The sequence below is a fragment of the Hylobates moloch genome, unplaced genomic scaffold, assembly GCF_009828535.3.
Source record: "Hylobates moloch isolate HMO894 unplaced genomic scaffold, HMol_V3 SCAFFOLD_12, whole genome shotgun sequence".
Taxonomy (NCBI): Eukaryota; Metazoa; Chordata; class Mammalia; order Primates; family Hylobatidae; genus Hylobates; species Hylobates moloch.
In genome coordinates, this window is record NW_026652287.1 from 36,045,541 (window position 1) to 36,064,593 (window position 19,053).

The 19,053-nt window shown below is 48.7% G+C and overlaps 1 protein-coding gene across 2 annotated transcripts; it reads right to left on the bottom strand.

Annotated features, from left to right (window-relative positions):
- Positions 1-558: 558 nt before the first annotated feature.
- Positions 559-18,059, bottom strand: DKKL1 (dickkopf like acrosomal protein 1). 2 transcript variants are annotated; one of them, XM_032169216.2, is made up of 5 exons: positions 17,872-18,059; positions 17,130-17,302; positions 16,236-16,376; positions 15,992-16,084; positions 559-958 (listed from the first exon to the last, which is right to left on the bottom strand). In XM_032169216.2, the coding sequence occupies exons 1-5, from the start codon at positions 17,879-17,881 to the stop codon at positions 647-649; spliced, it is 729 nt and encodes a 242-aa protein (XP_032025107.1). In that variant the 5' UTR covers positions 17,882-18,059; the 3' UTR covers positions 559-646. The 2 variants fall into 2 exon arrangements, with proteins under 2 accessions (XP_032025107.1, XP_058281595.1); XM_058425612.1 differs by having other exon boundaries at positions 17,762-17,895.
- Positions 18,060-19,053: the final 994 nt, after the last annotated feature.

Sequence of the window (19,053 nt, forward strand, 5' to 3'; positions counted from 1 at the left end):
GGGGCCAAGTAGAGAGGACTGGAGTGAAAGAGTTGGGGGCCGGGCACAGTGGCTCAAGCCTGTAATCCCAGCACTTTGAGAGGCCGAGGTGGGAGGATCGCTTGAGCCCAGGAGTTCAAGACCAGCATGAGCAACATAGGGAGATCCCTATGTTAAATAATACAACAATTAGCTGGGCGTGGTGGTGCACGCCTGTGGTCCCAGCTACTTGGGAGGCTGAGGTGAGAGGATCACCTGAGCCTGGGGGGGTCAAGGCTGCAGTGAGCTGTGATTGCACCACTGCACTCCAGCCTGGGTAACAGAGTGAGACCCTGTTCTCAAAAAAAAAAAAAAAAAAGACCTGAGAGTTGGGAGTGCAGACAGGGCTGGAGGTGACAGGGTTGGGTGCTGAGTGGACAGATGGGGCTAGAGCACAGACAATGCCTGAATGAGAAAACCAAGTCTGGGAGACAGGCAAGAGCTAGCACAGCCAGCTGTCATGCTCAGAGCTGGGACTGGGGGCCTTTGCCATGGCCTGGTTGGCAGGCGGTTGGGGATAAATCGTGAAAGGAGATGGTGTTGTTAGATGTAAGAAAGAACTTTATTTCCATATGGTGCTTGGGGCAGGGTCTGATGGCTACAGGCAGGTGCTCCCTGGTCCCCACCCCTACAGCTGCCGAAAGGGCCTGAGGATGTACAGTAAGTGGATCTTTCGGGGGGACAGCCTGGAGTGGGAGGAGCTCTTGGTCCCCTCTTTTAGGACATCCTTGCGGGTCCCCTTGCGGAGTCCATCCCGGATGGCCTTCAGGCGGTGTCGCTTCTCGCTGAGCCAGTGGCCACCCTCCAGGGCATCCTGGTGGGACCTCTGCCGTGGCAGCTTAATGATCCAGAAGTCCACTCGGGGATGGAGTTCTGCGTGGAAGCTGTCCATGGCCTTCTGGATGGGTACAAGGGCCTCCTTCTTCTCCATCCTGGGTACCTGGGGAGGAAGAACACGGAGACCCTCTCGTACTCCAAACAGCACCCCAGGATGGTCAGTCCCCACTGACCTATTCAGCCCACTTTGCAGATGACAGGATGCTTTGTGGGTTCAAAAGCGCTGTTTGAAGTTTACAAAGCACTTTGGTTTATACTTAAGGATTAAAAATACTCTGAGGTTTATAGAATGCTTTGGGATTGGAAAATTTGTTTGGGGGCTTTCAAAAGGGAGGTAATAGAGCACTTCAGGGATTATAATGCCTGTTGGGATTATAGAGCACTTTAGGATGAAGTCCTCTCTGAGGTTTAGAGGATAGCAGTTTGAAATGTACAAAGCACTTTAGGACTAAAAGCTCTTGGGTTTACTGAAGACTCATGACCATAAATGCAATGTGTGATCCTTCATTGATCCTGAATCAAAAGCTTTCAAGGGGCCAGGTGCAGTGGCTTATGCCTGTAATCCCAGCACTTTGGGAGGCCGAGGCGGGTGGATCACGAGGTCAGGAGATCGAGACCATCCTGGCTAACAAGGTGAAACCCTGTCTCTACTAAAAATACAAAAAAAATTAGCTGGGCATGGTGGCGGGCGCCTGTAGTCCCAGCTACTTGGGAGGCTGAGGCAGGAGACTGGCGTGAACCCGGGAGGTGGAGCTCGCAGTGAGCCAAGATCGCGCCACTGCGCTCCAGCCTGGGCAACAAAGCGAGACTCCATCTCAAGGGAAAAAAAAAAAAAAGCTTTCAAGGACAGTTTTGAGTCTTGAGGGAGAAAGTTTGAATATCGACTGAGTGTCTGTTTGGTCCTTGCAATTCAAAGGGTGGGCTGCTATTGTTAGGTATGCAAATTAATAGGCCCCATCCCACTCAGACCTGCTGAATCAGTCTGCCTTTTAGTAAGATGAGGTCTGAGAAGCCACGCAGGAGATTGTTATGTGTTAAATTGTTTCCTCCTGGCTGGACACGGTGGCTTATGCATGTAATCCCAGCACTTTGCGAGGCTGAGGTGGGCAGATCACTTGAGGTCAGGAGTTTGAGACTATCCTGGACAACATGACAAAATCCCGTCTCTACTAAAAATACGAAAATTAGCTGGGCGTGGTGGCGCGCTCATGTAATCCCAGCTACTTGGGAGGCTAAGGCAGGAGAATCACTTGAACCTGGGAGGCGGAGGCTGCAGTGAGTCAAGATTGTGCCATTGCACTCTGGCCTGGGCAACAGAGCAAGACCCAGTCTTAAAAAACAAACAAACAAACAACCATATTGTTTCCTCCCCAAATTCATATTTTGAAATTCTAATCTCTAATACCTCAGAATGTGGCCTTATTTAGAACTAAGGTCATTGCAGACATAATTGGTGAAGATGAGGTCATTAGGTTGGGCCCTAATCCAACATGACTGTATTCTTTTTTTTTTTTTTTTTTGATGGAGTCTCGCTCTGTAGCCCAGGCTGGAGTGCAGTGGCACAATCTCGGCTCACTGCAGACTCTGCCTCCTGGGTTCAAGCGATTCTCCCACCACAGCCTCCAGAGTAGCTGGGATTACAGGGGCATGCCACCATGCCAGCTAATTTTTGCATTTTTAGTAGAGACGGAGTTTCACCACATTGGCCAGGTTGGTCTCAAACTCCTGACCTCAGGTGATCTGCCCGCCAAGCCTCCCAAAGTGCTGGGATTACAGGTGTGAGCCATCATGCCTGGCCTGTGACTGGTGTTGTTATGCTAAGGGAAAATTCGGACACAAATGCACACAGGGAATACAGCAGATGGAGATGAAGGCAAAGATCAGGACGATGCTTTCATAACCAAAGAACCCCAAAGGTGGCCAGCAAAGCACCAGATTGTCCCTCACAGCCTCAGAAGGAACCAGCCATGCTGACATCCTGATCTTGAATATCTAGCCTCCAGACCATCAATTTCTGTTTGAGCCACCCAGTTTGTGGTACTTTGTTACAGTAGCCCTAGCAAAGTAATACTGCAGTAACAGTTAGATAGGTCAGGTGTGGTGGCTCATGCCTGTAATCACAGCACTTTGGGAGGCTGAGGCGGGCAGATCATTTGAGGTCAGGAGTTCGACACCAGCCTGGGCAACATGGTGAAACCCCGTCTCTACTAAAACTACAAAAATTAGCCAGGTTTGGTGGTATGTGCTTGTAATCCCAGCTATGCAGAGGCTGAGGTGGGAGAATCTCTTGAATTTGGGAAGTGGAGGTTGCAGTGACCTGAGATTGTACCACTGCACTCCAGTCTGAGTAACAGAGTGAGACTCCACCTCAAAACAAACAAACAAAACCCAAAACAGTTTGATAGCCACATTTTCTTGGGTGTGAAAGTGGTACTGTGGGCCAGGCGCGTTGGCTCACGCCTATAATCCTAGCACTTTGGGATGCTGAGATGGGCGGATCATCTGAGGTCAGGAGTTCGAGACCAGCCTGGCCAACATGGCGAAACCCCGTCTCTACTAAAAATACAAAAATTAGCCGGGAGTGGTAGCACGCACCTTTAATCCCAGGTACTCAGGAGGCTAAGGCAGGAGAATCGCTTGACCCCAGGAGACGGAGGATGTGGCGAGCCGAGATTGTGCCTTGGTGACAGAGTGAGACTTGGTCTCAAAAAAAAAAAAAAAAAAAAGAAAATGGTAATGTGGTCTTGTGGGAGAATGTATCAGTCTCAGGAGTGTCTGCTGAAGTATTTATGGGTGAAGTATCCTGATGTCAGCCATTTACTGTCATATGGTTCAGAAATTAAAAAAAAAAAATAGATAAAATGTTAAGAAACCTCAATCTAGGCCAGGGGTTCTCAATCGAAGTTTGGAGAGATTTTTGGGTGTTACAACCTGTGCGGGTGAGGAGGCTACTTCTCTCTCTCTCTCTTTTTTTTTTTTTTGGAGACGGAGCCTTGCACTGTTGCCTGGCTGGAGTGCAGTGGCACAATCTTGGCTCACGGCAACATCCGCCTCCCAGATTCAAGCAATTCTCCTACCTCAGCCTCCCAAGTAGCTGGGGTTAGAGTTGCCCACCATCACGCCGTGCTAATTTTTTGTATTTGTAGTAGAGATGGGGTTTCACCATGTTGGCCAGGCTGGTCTCAACCTCCCGACCTCAGGTGATCCACCTGCCTTGGCTTCCCAAAGTGCTGGGATTACAGACGTGAGCCACCATGCCCAGCCTATTTATTTATTTATTTTTTGAGATGGAGTTCCACTCTTGTTGCCCAGGCTATAGTGCAATGGGCTATCTTCGTTCACCACGACCTCCACCTCCTGGGTTCAAATGATTTTCCTGCTTCAGCCTCCCGAGTAGCTGGGATTACAGGTATGTGCCACCATACCCGGCTAATTTTGTATTTTTAGTAGAGATGGGGTTTTTCCATGTTGGTCAGGGTGGTCTCGAACTCTTGACCTCAGGTGATCCGCCCGCCTCGGCCTCCCAAAGTGCTGGGATTATAGGTGTAAGCCACCACTCCTGGCCATACTTTGTTTTTTTTTTTTGTTTTTTTTTTTTTGAGACGGAGTCTGGTGTGCACCACCACACTTAGCTAATTTTTTTGATTTTTAGTTTTTTGTTTTTTTTTTTTTTGAGACGGAGTCTAGCTCTGTCGCCCAGGCTGTAGTGCAGTGGCACGATCTCGGCTCGCTGCAAGCTCCACCTCCTGGGTTCACGCCATTCTCCTGTCTCAGCGGTCTGAGTAGCTGGGACTACAGGCGCCTGCCACCATGCCTGGCTAATTTTTTTGTATTTTTACTAGAGACGGGATTCCACCGCATTAGCCAGGATGGTCTTGATATCCTGATCTCGTGATCTGCCCGCCTCGGTCTCCCAAAGTGCTGGGATTACAGGCGTGAGCCACTGTGCCTGGCCCCATATTTTGTATTTTTAGTAGACGGGGTTTCACTATGTTAGCCAGGCTGGTCTCGAACTCCTGACCTCATGATCTGCCCGTCTCTGCCTCCCAAAGTGCTAGGACTACGGGTATGAGCCACCGTGCCTGGCAGGAGGCAACTTCTCTCTAGTGGATAGAGCCCAGGGATGTTATAGAATATCCTACAGTGCACAGGGCAGCTCCCACAACAAAGATTATCCAGCCCCACATGCCAATGATGCCAACCTTAAGAAATTTTGGTTTATGGAAAAGAGACTATAGGGATATTTATTGTACTTTTTTTTTTTTTTTTTTTTACCGTAAAGACACAGGCACATGCATGTTTATTATGGCACTATTCACAATAGCAAAGAATTGGAACCAACCCAAATGTCCATCAGTGATAGACTGGATAAAGCAAATGTGGCACATATACACCATGGAATACTATTCGGCCACAGAGAAGGATGAGTTCATGTCCTTTGCAGGGACATGGATGAAGCTGGAAACCATCATTCTCAGCAAACCAACACAAGAGTAGAAAACAAAATACTGCATGTTATCACTCAAGTGGGAGCTGAACAATGAGAACACATGGACACAGGAAGGGAAACATCACACACCAGGACCTGTTGGTAGGGGGTGGGGGGTCAGGGGAGGGATAGCATCAGGAGAAACACCCAATGCAGGTGACAGGCTAATGGGTACAGCAAACCACCATGGTACATGCACCTATGCAACAAAACTGCACGTTCTGCATACGTACCCCAGAACCCAAAGTATAATTTAAAAAAACATAAAAATACTATGTCTTAATATAACTTACTGTACCATGAATTTGTTAAAAACTAAGGTAAGTCATTAAGAAAATGATACAAAGCATAAAAGATCATCTATCAAAATTACAAAAACTCCAAAACCAGTGGACAAAGATCCAAAAAAAAACTAGTAAAACAATTGAAAAATTATTTGAGTAATAAAATGTAAGCTATGATGACGCAATGACAGCTTGTGTCTTAAAACAGGTTAAAGAAAGAATATTTTTTTAAAAATTAAGAGAATGTAAAAGTCCAGAGAGAGTAGCAAAATCCCCAAAACTCTCACGGTCCAGATGGTTGCTTGGGCCAGGGTGAGGTCTTGTGTCCCGGCCCTTCCAGGTGTTCAAAAAATCTGTAGGGATTTCTAGCATAAAAAACAAAGGTCGCAACAGGTCAGGTCAGGCTCTTCAGCATCCTCATTCTCCTTGAACTCACTGGGTTACACTTCTTCTGCCTTTTCAGGCTTTGTCTCTATTGCTTTTTCTGCAGGTGCTGGGAGAGTACTTGTTGGCCTATGCTGATGGTCATCTGCATGACTGGACTCTTCCATATCTGCTCCAGAAGCTTGAGTGTCTCCACTACATGAAGAGTCTTTGTCATTACTGGTTTCAGAAAAGCTGTCCTCAGAGCTACCATTTTCCTTGATGCTTTTCGCGGTGACAACGGCCAGCACTTGCTCTGAGGACATCTCCCCAGAAAGCTCTGATACAAGAATGGTGAAGCAGTCTTTTTTCTTGGCACCTCATTTTGCCCTGTGACGAGATAGGGCTGCTTCTGGGGACTTTTCACTGATCACCATCCCTGCCAGGTCATCCTTGAAATCATGTGCCTGGACTTCCCAGGGTGCCTTCACATTACATGGGGCCGCCTTTTCCTTGATGTCATTGGGAAGTTCTTTCACTGGATGCTCTGTGGGAACTTTTTCCTCAGTGCATTCGTCGGCCTTCAGATCCAGTGGAGCATCCTCATCTGAGCTTTCTTTGGTGAGATCTTCCACCAGGGTATCCTCCGTGGGAACTTTTTCCTTGGCAAGTTCGTCGGCCTTCAGATGCAGTGGAGCGTCCTCATCCAAGCTTTTGTTGGCGAGGTCTTCTACCAGGATATCCTCCATGGGAGATTTTTCCTAGGCGCATTCTTCGGCCTTCAAATGTCATGTGGCATCCTCATCCGTGCTTTCGTTGGTGAGATCTTCCACTAGGATATCCTCCATGGGAACTTCTTCCTTGACACATTAATTGGCCTTCAAATCCAGCATGGCGTCCTCATCCGAGCTTTCGTTGGTGAGGTCTTCCACCAGGGTCTCCTCCTTGGGAACTTTTTCCAAGGCACGTTTGTCGGCCTTCAAATGCCGTGTGGCATCCTCATCTGAACTTTCGTTGGTGAGGTCTTCCACCAGGGTATCCTCCATAGGAACTTTTACCTTGATGCATTCATTGGCCTTCAAATGCAGTGGAGCCTCCTCATCTGAGCTTTCGTTGGTGAGGTCTTCCACCAGGGTCTCCTCCATGGAAACTTTTTCTGAGGCTCATTCATTGGCCTTCAAATGCTGTGTGCCATCCTCATCTGAACTTTCGTTGGCAAGGTCTTCCACTACGGTATTCTCCATGGGAACTTTTTCCTTGGCATGATCGTCGGCCTTCAAATCCAGTGTGGTGACCTCACCCGAGGTTTTGTTGGCGAGGTCTTCCATTAGGGTATCTTCCATGGGAAACTTTTCCTTAGCACATTCATCAGCCTTCAGATCCAGCAGGGAATCCTCATCCGAGATTTCGTTGGTGAGGTCTTCCACCAGGGTATTCTCCATGGGAACCTTTCCTTGGAGCGTTAATTGGCCTTCAAATCCAGTGGGGTGTCCTCATCCAAGCTTTCGTTGGTGAGGTCTTCCAGCAGAGTATCCTCCGTGGGAACATTTTCCTTGGTGCCTTCGTCAGCCTTCAAAATCCAGCGGAGTCTCCTCATGCAATCTTTCATTGGCAAGGTCTTCCATGAGGGTATCCTCCGTGGGAACTTTTTCCTTGGCACGTTTGTCAGCCTTCAAATTTATCAGAGCATCCTCATCTGAGCTTTCGTTGGTGAGGTCTTCCAATGGGGTATCCTCCATAGGAACTTTTTCCTTGGCATGTTCGTCAGCCTTCAGATGCAGTGGAGCCTCCTCATCTGAGCTTTCGTTGGCGAGGTTTTCCACCAGAGTATCCTCTGTGGGAACTTTTCCTTGGCGCGTTCTTCGGCCTTCAAATCTGCTGGGGCATCCTCATCTGAACTTTCATTGGTGAGGTCTTCCAGGGGATCCTCCATGGGACCTTTTTCCTTGGCGCATTCACCAGCCTTCCAAAGCCATGGGGCATTATCGTCTGAGCTTACAAAACTCTACAAAAACTCCAAAAAGCAGTGGACAAAGATCCAAAAAAACTAATAAAACAATTGAAAAATTATTTGAGTATTAAAATGTAAACTATGATGACACAATGACAGCTTGTGTCTTAAAACAGGTTAAAGAAAGAATATTTTTTTAAAAATTAAGAGAATGTAAAAGCCCAGAGAGAGTAGCATAATCCCTAAAACTCTCACGATCCAGTTGGTTGCTGGGCCAAGATGGGGTCTTGTGTCCTGGCCCTTCCAGATGTTCAAAAAGTCTGTAGGGACTTCTAGCGTAAAAAACAAAGGTCACAACAGGTCACGTCAGGCTCTTCAGCATCGTCATCCTCCTTGAACTCGCTAGGTTACATTTCTTCTGCCTGTTCAGGCTGTCTCTATTGCTTTTTCTGCAGGTGCTGGGAGAGTACTTGTTGGCATACGCTGATGGTTGTCTGCATGGTTGTACTCTTCCATATGTGCTTCAGAAGCTTGAGTGTCTCCACTACATGAAGAGTCTTTGTCATTACTGGTTTCAGAGAAACTGTCCTCAGAGCTACCATTTTCCTTGATGCCTTTCGCCGTGACAATGGCCAGCACTTGCCCTGAGGACATCTCTCCAGGAAGCTCTGCTACAAGAATGGCGAAGCAATCTTTTTTCTTGGCATCTCATTTTGCCCTGTGACGAGATAGGGCTGCTTCTGGGACTTTTCACTGATCACCGTCCCTGCCAGGTCATCCTTGAAATCTGTTGCCTGGACTCCCTAGGGTGCCTTGACATTGCATGGGGCCGCCTTTTCCTTGATGTCATCGGGAAGTTCTTTCATTGGATACTCTGTGGTAACTGTTTCCTCGGTGCATTCGTCAGCCTTCAGATCCAGTGGAGCATCCTCATCTGAGCTTTTGTTGGTGAGATCTTCCACCAGCGTATCCTCCATGGGAACTTTTTCCTTGGCAAGTTCGTCGGGCTTCAGATGCAGTGGAGCGTCCTCATCCGAGCTTTCATTGGTGAGGTGTTCTACCAGGGTATCTCTTCCATGGGAGATTTTTCCTAGGCATGTTCTTTGGCCTTCAAACGTCATGTGGCATCCTCATCCATGCTTTTGTTGGCGAGGTCTTCCACCAGGGTATCCTCCGTGGGAACTTTTTCCTTGACGCATTCATCGGCCTTCAAATGCTGTGTGGCATCCTTATCTGAACTTTCGTTGGCAAGGTCTTCCACTAGGGTATCCTCCGTGGGAACTTTTTCCTTGACGCATTCATCGGCCTTCAAATGCTGTGTGGCATCCTCATCTGAACTTTCGTTGGCAAGGTCTTCTACTAGGGTATCCTCCGTGGGAACTTCTTCCTTGGCACGATCGTCAGCCTTCAAATCCAGTGCGGTGACCTCATCCGAGGTTTCGTTGGCGACGTCTTCCAATAGGGTATCTTCCATGGGAAACTTTTCCTTGGCACATTAGTCAGCCTTCAGATCCAACGGGGAATCCTCATCTGAGATTTCGCTGGTGAGGTCTTCCACCAGGGTATATTCCGTGGGAACCTTTCCTTGGAGCGTTAATTGGCCTTCAAATCCAGTGGGGTGTCCTCATCCAAGCTTTCATTGGTGAGGTCTTCCAGCAGAGTATCCTCCGTGGGAACATTTTCCTTGGTGCCTTCGTCAGCCTTCAAAATCCAGCAGAGTCTCCTCATGCAATCTTTCGTTGGCAAGGTCTTCCATGAGAGTATTCTCCGTGGGAACTTTTTCCTTGGCACGTTTGTCAGCCTTCAAATTTATCAGAGCATCCTCATCTGAGCTTTCGTTGGCGAGGTCTTCCAATGGAGTATCCTCCGTGGGAACTTTTTCCTTGGCATGTTCATCAGCCTTCAAGTGCAGTGGAGCCTCCTCATCTGAGCTTCCGTTGGCGAGGTCTTCCACCAGGGTATCCTCTGTGGGAACTTTTCCTTGGCGCGTTCTTCGGCTTTCAAATCTGCTGGGGCGTCCTCATCTGAACTTTCATTGGCGAGGTCTTCCAGGGGATCCTCCATGGGACCTTTTTCCTTGGTGCATTCATCGGCCTTCCAAAGCCATGGGGCATTTTCATCTGAGCTTACAAAACTCTACAAAAACTCCAAAAAGCAGTAGACAAAGATCCAAAAAAACTAATAAAACAATTGAAAAATTATTTGAGTAATAAAATGTAAACTATGATGACACAATGACAGCTTGTGTCTTTTTTTTTTTTTTTTGAGACAGAGTCTCGCTCTGTCGCCCAGGCTGGAGTGCAGTGGCGCAATCTCGGCTCACTGCAAGCTCCGCCTCCTGGGTTCACGCCATTCTCCTGCCTCAGCCTCTCCGAGTAGCTGGGACTACAGGCGCCCGCCACCACGCCCGGCTAATTTTTTTTGTATTTTTAGTAGAGACGGAGTTTCACCGTGGTCTCGATCTCCTGACCTCGTGATCCGGCCGCCTTGGCCTCCCAAAGTGCTGGGATTACAAGCGTGTGCCACCGTGCCCGGCCGAGCTTGTGTCTTAAAACAGGTTAAAGAAAGAATATTTTTTTAAAAATTAAGAGAATGTAAAAGTCCAGAGAGAGTAGCGTAATCCCTAAAACTCTCACGATCCAGTTGGTTGCTGGGCCAGGATGGGGTCTTGTGTCCTGGCCCTTCCAGATGTTCAAAAAATCTGTAGGGACTTCTAGCATAAAAAGCAAAGGTCACAACAGGTCACGTCAGGCTCTTCAGCATCGTCACCCTCCTTGAACTCGCTAGGTTACATTTCTTCTGCCTGTTCAGGCTGTCTCTATTGCTTTTTCTGCAGGTGCTGGGAGAGTACTTGTTGGCATACACTGATGGTTGTCTGCATGGTTGGACTCTTCCATAGATGCTTCAGAAGCTTGAGTGTCTCCACTACATGAAGAGTCTTTGTCATTACTGGTTTCAGAAAAACTGTCCTCAGAGCTACCATTTTCCTTGATGCCTTTCGTGGTGACAACGGCCAGCACTTGCTCTGAGGACATCTCTCCAGGAAGCTCTGCTACAAGAATGGCAAAGCGATCTTCCTCTTGGCATCTCATTTTGCCCTGTGATGAGATAGGACTGCTTCTGGGGACTTCTCACTGATCACCGTCCCTACCTGGTCATCCTTGAAATCATTTGCCTGGACTCCCTAGGGTGCCTTCACATTACATGGGGCCTCCTTTTCCTTGATGTTGTTGGCAAATTCTTTCACTGGATTATCTGTGGGAACTTTTTCCCTGGCACATTTGTCGACATTCAGATCCAGTGGAGCATCCTCATCTGAGCTTTCATTGGTGAGGTCTTCCACTAGGGTATCCTCCATGGGAACTTTTTCCTTGGCTCATTTGTCAGCCTTTAAATTTGGCAAAACATCCTCATTTGAGCTTTTGTTGGTGAGGTCTTCCACCAGGGTATCCTCCGTGGGAACTTTTCCTTGGTGCATTCATTGGCCTTCAATCTAGTGGAGCGTCCTCATCTGAGCTTTTGTTGGCAAGGTCTTCCACCAGGGTATCCTCTGTGGGAACTTTTTCTTTCATGAGTTTGTCAACCTTCAAGTCCAGTGAGGCATCCTCATCTGAGCTTTCGTTGGTGAGATCTTCCACTAGGGTATCCTCCATGGGAACTTTTTCCTTGGCGCGTTCTTTGGCCTTCAAATCCAGTGGGGTGTCCTAATCTGAAATTTCATTGGCGAGGTCTTCCAGGGGATCCTCCATGGCACCTTTTTCCTTGGCACATTCATCGGCCTTCCAAAGCCATGGGGCATTTTCATCTGAGCTTTCACTGGCGAGGTATCCTTCCAGGATATCCTCCATCTGAACACTTGCCTGAGTTGCGGAGTCTGTCGAGTGAACAGCAAGATCCTGTTCAGAGGAAGTGTCACTGGTCTGCTCCCCCACCAGGTTGTCCTTGAAATCTTCAGATGGCTGCCTGCCAGGGTGCACATGAGGATGACGCCTGCAGCGGCACATTCTCTCTCTAAAACTGTGCTGGCAGACCATGGATTTGCCATGGGCAGTGGATTCTCCTGAAACCTGAGTATCCACTGCTGCATCTTGGAGGCAGTACTCTAGCCTTCACGAGCACCCTTCTGCCGCTCCAGTCAGGCTGAAGTCTCCATCGCTGTCACCACCACAACTGCAGGAGGTGAGCCACAGAGCCGTGCCATCTGCAAGCTCCAAACTCCACTTCACCACAGATGACTCCTCTTTCACTTTCTCTTCCAGCCTGCCTCAGAGTGGCTGGGCGGGCAAAGCCAGAAAAGCCACTGGCCACACTGCAGCCTCTGTTGCCACCACCAACTGCAGCGAGGCAAGCCATGGTGCCACAGTCTCCAACCTCCAGCGTGTGGCAGGTGATTCCCCTTCCCCTTCTCCTGGTTCTCTAAGCCAGGAACAGAGTAGCTCAGTGGGCAGATACAGAAGAGCCTAAAATCTGTTGTACTATTTTAAAAAAAACTTCTCTTGCCTGTAATCCCAGCACTTTGGGAGGCCGAGGTGGGTGGATCACCCAAAGTCAGGAGTTCAAGACCAGTTTGGCCAACATAGCAAAACCTCATCTCTACTAAAAATACAAAAAACAAAAAACAAACAAACAAGAAAAACATTAGCTGGATATTGTAGTATGTGCCTGTTATCCCTCCTGTTTGGGAGGCTGAGGCAGGAGAATCACTTGAACCTGTGTTAGAATCAAAATGCTTGTTTCTTGGTGTCGCAAGGAAAAATTAGCATTCAGACAAAAAGTTTTCTCAGCAAGGCAATTTTATTTTCTGTAGAAAGGGTGCTGCCCATCAGCAATCCTGCCAGGAGACACAATGAACAAAGAAAGGCAGGAATATTTATCGCTTATGCATTGGGTCCTTACTGCTGTGTCCTGTCTCCATTGGTTGGAGGTGGACCTCACAGTCTAAGCTAAACCCAATTGGCTAGCAACTTAAAAAACTTTCTTAAACAGGTAAAGGCAGTGGAGAACAAAGGAAAAGAGGAAGTTGCTTGCGAAAAGACTTGGAGAAGTAATAACATTTCCAAATAAGGAAGGGGCATAAGCTGTGAGCTGGGACATGCTTGAGCGTGTCGAGACCAAATATCTTGGTTAAAGTACAAGGACACAGAATGTACTTATTTCCTTATATCTAACAACTACATAAGATATGATTTAAAAAAGAGTTACTAACACAAAGAGGCTTAAAAAAAGTTAATTTAAAAAAACTATTATTTCTAACACTTATGATTTATTATTTAATAAAAACTTTAAAGAGAAACTTTTTTACTTTCCACAACCTAGAAGGTGGAGGTTGCTGTGAGCCAAGATAGCACCACTACACTCCAGCCTGGGTGACAGAGGGCAACTCCATTTCCAAAATAATAAAGTATGTTTAAAAAAAAAAAAACTTTTCTGTAGGCTTGAAATTTATTTTATTTTACTTATTTATTTATTTATTGAGACAGAGTCTCACTCTGTTGCCCAGGCTAGAGTGCAGTGGCATGATCTGGGCCCACTTTAGACTCAACCTCCTGGTCTCAAGCAATCCTCCCACCTCAGGCTTCTGGGTAGCTGGAACCACAGCACACACCACCACACCTGGCACTTTTTTGATTTTTTTTTTTTTTTGGAGACAGAGTCTCACTCTGTCCCCCAGGATGGAGTGCAGTGACATGATCTTGGCTCACTGCAACCTCTGCCTCCCGGGTTCAAGCAATTCTTCTGCCTCAGCCTCCAGAGTAGCTGGGACTACAGGTGCAGGCTGCCATGCCCGGCTAATTTTTCGTATTTTAGTAGAGACAGGGTTTCACCGTGTTGCCCAGGCTGGTCTCGAACTCCTGAGCTCAGGCAATCTGCCTGTCTCGGCCTCCCAAATTGCTAGGATTACAGGCGTGAGCCAGCATGCCTGGCCTACTTTTTAAATTTTTTTGTAGAGATGAAGACTCCCTCTATTGCCCAGGGTGATCTTGAACTCCTGGGCTCAAGTCATCCTCCTGCCTCAGCCTCCCAAAGTGCTGGGATTACAGGTGTAAGCCACTGTGTCTGTCCTGAAATTTTTTAAATAAAATTTTAAATAAACATTTTTAAAATGAAGATATTGCATGGGTGTATGTGGGTATCATATGGATTTATCAAGCTCTTTGGGTTTCTTAAAACTTTTCAGGATTAAAAATACCCTGATTTTGCAAAGCACTTCATAATTAGAATCACTTGTAGAAGTTTACCAAAGGTGGCCTGGCCGGGCATGGTGGCTCATGCCTGTAATCCCAGCACCTTGGGAGGCCAAGGCAGTTGGATCACCTGAGGTCAGGAGTTCGAGAGCAGTCTAGCCAACATGATGAAACCTTGTCTCTCTAAAAATAGAAAAATTAGTCAGGTGTGGTGGCAGGCGCCTGTAATCCCAGCTACACAGGAGGCTGAGGCAGGAGAATCACTTGAACCTGGGAGATGGAGGTTGCAGTGAGCTGAGATCGCACTATTGCACTCCAGCCTGGGGGACAGGAGCGAGACTTCGTCTCCAAAAAAAAAAAAAAAAAAAAGTTTACCAAAGGTGAAATACACAACGCATTTAGCATTCATAAAGCTCTTTGGTATTAAAAATCACATTCACATTTTGGGCCAGGCGCAGTAGCTCATGCCTATAATCCCAGCACTTTGGGAGGCCGAGGCAGGTGGATCAGCTGAGGTCAGGAGTTCGAGACCAGCCTGGCCAACATGGCGAAACCCTGTCTATACTAAAAATACAAAAATTAGCTGGACGCGGTGGCACGTACTTGTAGTCCCAGATACTTGGCAGGCTAGGGCTGGAGAACCACTTGAACCTTGGTGGCGGAGGTTGCAGTGAGCTGAGATTGCACCATTGCATTCTAGCCTGGGCGACAGAGTGAAACTCCATCTCAAAAAAAAAAAAAAAAAAGAAAAAAATCACATTTTGGGCCGGGTGTGGTGGCTCATGCCTGTAATCCTAGCACTTTGGGAGGCAGAGGCGGGCAGATTGCCTGAGCTCAGGAGTTTGAGACCAGCCTGGGAAACATGGTGAAACCCCGTCTCTACTAAAAATACAAAAATTAGCTGGGTGTGGTTGTCTGTGCCTGTAGTCCCAGCTGTTCGAGAGGCTGAGGTGGGAGGATCATTTGAATCTGGGAGGTGGAGGTTGCAGTGAGCTGAGATTCTGCCACTGCACTCCAGCCCGGGTAACAGAGCAAGACTCCATTCTCAAAAAAACAAACAAACAAAAAACAACAACAACAACAAAAACATTTTGGAGTTTATAATGGAGAGGTTTACCAACCACTTTGGGATAGATTGAAAAATACTCTGAAGTTTGCAGAGCACTTAATTTGAGACAAAAACACAATTTGGGGTTTATGAGGGTGAAGCTTTCCAAGCACTTAGAATTAAAAACCCTTCTTGGTTTATAAAATATTTTGGTGCTCATAGAAACACTTTAATTGACTACTATGTAGTTAAAAAAAAAAAAAAAGAAAACCACTTTGACACTCACAAAACCCTCTAGGGTCTACTAAACCCTTGCGGATGTATTCTGAGGTCGAAAATCTCATTTCTGACAATTGGATTTCCCCACTTGAGAGATGGCAAAACTGAGGCTCAGGAGGAAATTCCACACAGAGGAGTAGGAGGGTCAGTTCCTCTTCTTGTCCTCCTAAACTACAGAAGATGTTAGGGCCTCGCCAGGAGTGGTGGCTCACGCCCGTAATTCCAGCACTTTGGAAGGCCAAGGTGGGCAGATCACTTGAGGTCAGGAGTTCAAGACCAGCCTGACCAACATGGAGAAACCCTGTCTCTACTAAAAAAATACAAAAAATTAGCCGGGCGTGGTGGCGGGTGCCTGTAATCCCAGCTACCAGGGAGCTTGAGGCAGGAGAATTGCCTGAACTTGGGAGGCAGAGGTTGCAGTGAGCCAAGATCGTGCCACTGCACTCCAGCCTGGGTGACAGAGTGAGACTCTTCTTTAAAAAAGAAAAAAAGAAAATGTTTGGGCCTGGACACTTTGACGGCAGGGCATGTCCTAACCTTCAAATCACCCTCGAAGCTCCCCTCCGCTGGTTGAATGGATGCCACCACATTCTCGGAGATCAGCACCTCTCCTGTCTTGTTGTTGGTCATCTGTGAGGATCCGATGAGAGAGTGAGAGCAAACCTGCTTTCCTCCTCTGCCCGCCTTCCCTCCCAACAGATACTGCAGCATGAGGGATGGAGGGATGGAGGGATCGAGGGATCCCAAGGGGACTCCAGGAAGGGCTTCCCTGCATAGGCACCTTGTCGATCTGGAGGTGGCTGGAGAGGGTGTTGTTCCCCAGCTGGTGCTCCTGGTTCTCCTCTTTGTGGTAGTTCCTAGGGAGGCCCCGCAAGTCCATGGGGGCAGAGAATAAGCTGTCTATGCCCCGAAGCAGGTTACCCTGGGGCCGGAGGAAGGACTGGTGAGCTGCTGGACCTCACATCTCCTCAGTACAGCCACTTCTGCAGCCCTGCTAGGATGCCCCCGAGGCCTTGCCCCAAGTCCCTCCCATCCCCTTTACTTTCTGCCCTCTGATACTTAGGGCCTCACCTCCGGCCTCCATCCCCCATGAATTCTGTCTCTATTCTCAGTCCTATTGACTTACTATCCCTGTTCCTCTTCTGTCCCCATTCCCCCCCTCCTGTCTCTTTCCCCAGTCTCTTATCTCTGTCCCATCTCCCTCTCTCTTTGCGTTTTACCTTTCCTCTCTTATTTATGCACATATATATTTATTTATTTAGAGACAGGGTCTCCTTGTTCTGTCATCCAGGCTGGAGTGCAGTGGTGCGATCATGGCTTACTGCAGCCTCGACCTCCTGGGCTCAAGGGATGCTTCTGCCTCAGCCTCCCAAGCAGCTGGGATTACAGGCTCATGTACCTGCAACTATTTTTTATATTTTTTTGTACAGATGAGGGTCTCACTGTGTTGGCCAGGCTGGTCTCCAACTACTGGGGTCAAATGATCCTTCTGCCTCAGCCTCCCAAAGTGCTGCAATTATAGCCTGGGCCCAGCCCCTTCCCTCTTCCTATCTCTTGGTCTCCCTGTTGCCTTCTCATCCTGTCTGTCCCCCTGCCTGGCCCTGAACCATCTCCCACTCTGTGTCCCTGAACCTATTCTCAGTACTTCTTCCCCCATCCCCCTGCCATTGCTTACTTTCAGGAAAAGTCGGCTGAAGCCTTGGAGTAGGCTCTGGAGGCCTGTAAGACCCAAGGAGCTCTCTTGGGCGTCAGCATCATGGATAGGAGCTGCAGTGGAGGGGGTCACTAGGGTGGAGAGGAGCAGCAGCAGGACCAGCAGATGCCACATTGCGGGGGCAGGCAGGGAGGCTGTGGCAAGGGTCGGGGTCAGAGCCCCGCACAGTGGCCACGCCCCCACCCAAGATGCCCCTCTCCAGCACTTGCCCAGGCCACCTCCCCAGTTCAGGCAACTCCCACACCGCGCTCATTTCCCCCACTGCTTCTTTCTGCTACTCCCACACCCTCCACCTTGCCAGGCCCCCTCTTCTCCCAGGTCTGGCTTTTCTGGGTTCTGTCTCATATACTTTTTTTTTTTTTTTGAGACCAAGACTCTGTAGTCCAGGCTGGAGTACAGTGGCACAATCACAGCTCACTGCAGCCTTGACCTCCCCGGGCTCAGGTGATTCTCCCACCTCAGCCCCCCGAAGTAGCTGGGACCACAGGCGCGCGCCTCCACGCCCGGCTAATTTTTGTATTTTTTGTAGAGACGGGCTTTCGACATATTGCCCAGGCTGATCTCGAACTCCTGATCTGAAGCGATCCGCCCACCTGGGCCTCCCAAAGTGTTGGGATTGCAGGCGTAAGCCACAGCACCCGGCCTCATCCAATGGTCTTTTCCTCACTTTCGCCCACATTCACGACCAGATCTCAAACCTCACCTTCTCCCATACCCCGCCCCTTCTTCTGGGCTCCGCCTTTATGTTAGACCACAGCCCAGGTCACCGGACTCCCGGATTCCGGCCGCCCACGGACTGTTAAACCCAAACAGTTATGGTCTCGAGCCCAGGTCTGGTCTAAAGCGTTGGTTGCGCTCCGCGAGCCGTAGCCACGCCCCTATTGTCTGACCACGCTCCAAACTTGCCGGCCTCACCCAGGAGCCCGGGCCTCTACTCCATGACCACGCCCTTGGTGACGGAGCCACGCCCCATCGTTCGTTCACCACACCCCTTAAGCCAGAGCCGTGAGTTCATTTCCTGGCCACGCCCACACCGTCAGACCACGCCCCCGTCAGTTGACCTCAGTCCTGGAGACCAAGTCCTGCAAGTCCTGGCGGTGTTCTCTGATTGCGGCCCTCGTTTCAGAGTCCCGCCCCATCGCAATGGCCACGCCCCTGCACCGGGCCACGCCTCTGCGTCCCAGATCTTGCCCTCAGCACCCCGAGTTCCAGTCCTAGGCTCCTCCTACTGGAGACACCGGAGTACAAGCATCTCTTTTACTCTAATTGTGTATCTGTCTCGGAACCTTTTCTCCGTGTCCCTTCTGGTTTTCCCGCTTCGTTTCCACTAAAAAGTCCCGTTGTCTCCGGAAACCCTAAATCCAGTCGTATATTTCATCTTCCAAGGAACCCAGAATCAGACTTCCCTTTTCCCTGAGGACCTCAGGTCCGGACTCCAGCCCCTCTAGTCCCGTAATTTTGAACACGCAGCCCTTCACCCTTAAGAGACCGGGCCCTAAGCCATCTTCCCTCAGGCACCAAAGCTCTCTTCCCGGTCCTGGGACAGCTGCCAGCCGTCTCCAGTCCACTAGCACCTGTAGATGAGGAATCTGCACCTACGTGGGCCTCCAATAAACTCCCGGTGGTCCTGCCCACGACTCTTAACTGTGGTGAGGTCACAAGGAAACCATGTTGTCGTAGGAATCAGTCAAAATCCATCCCCAGACCCCAATCCTCAAAAAAAAAAAAAAAAAAAAGAAAGAAAGAAAACAGAAAAAAAGAAAAAAAACCTTAGGGCTGAACAGTAAAGACTCTTTGTATTCGTATCACTTCCACACCCCCAATACGCAAACACGAGGGTAGCCGGGATTCCAGGCGCCTCGCCCCGTCCCCTCTCAGACCTAGG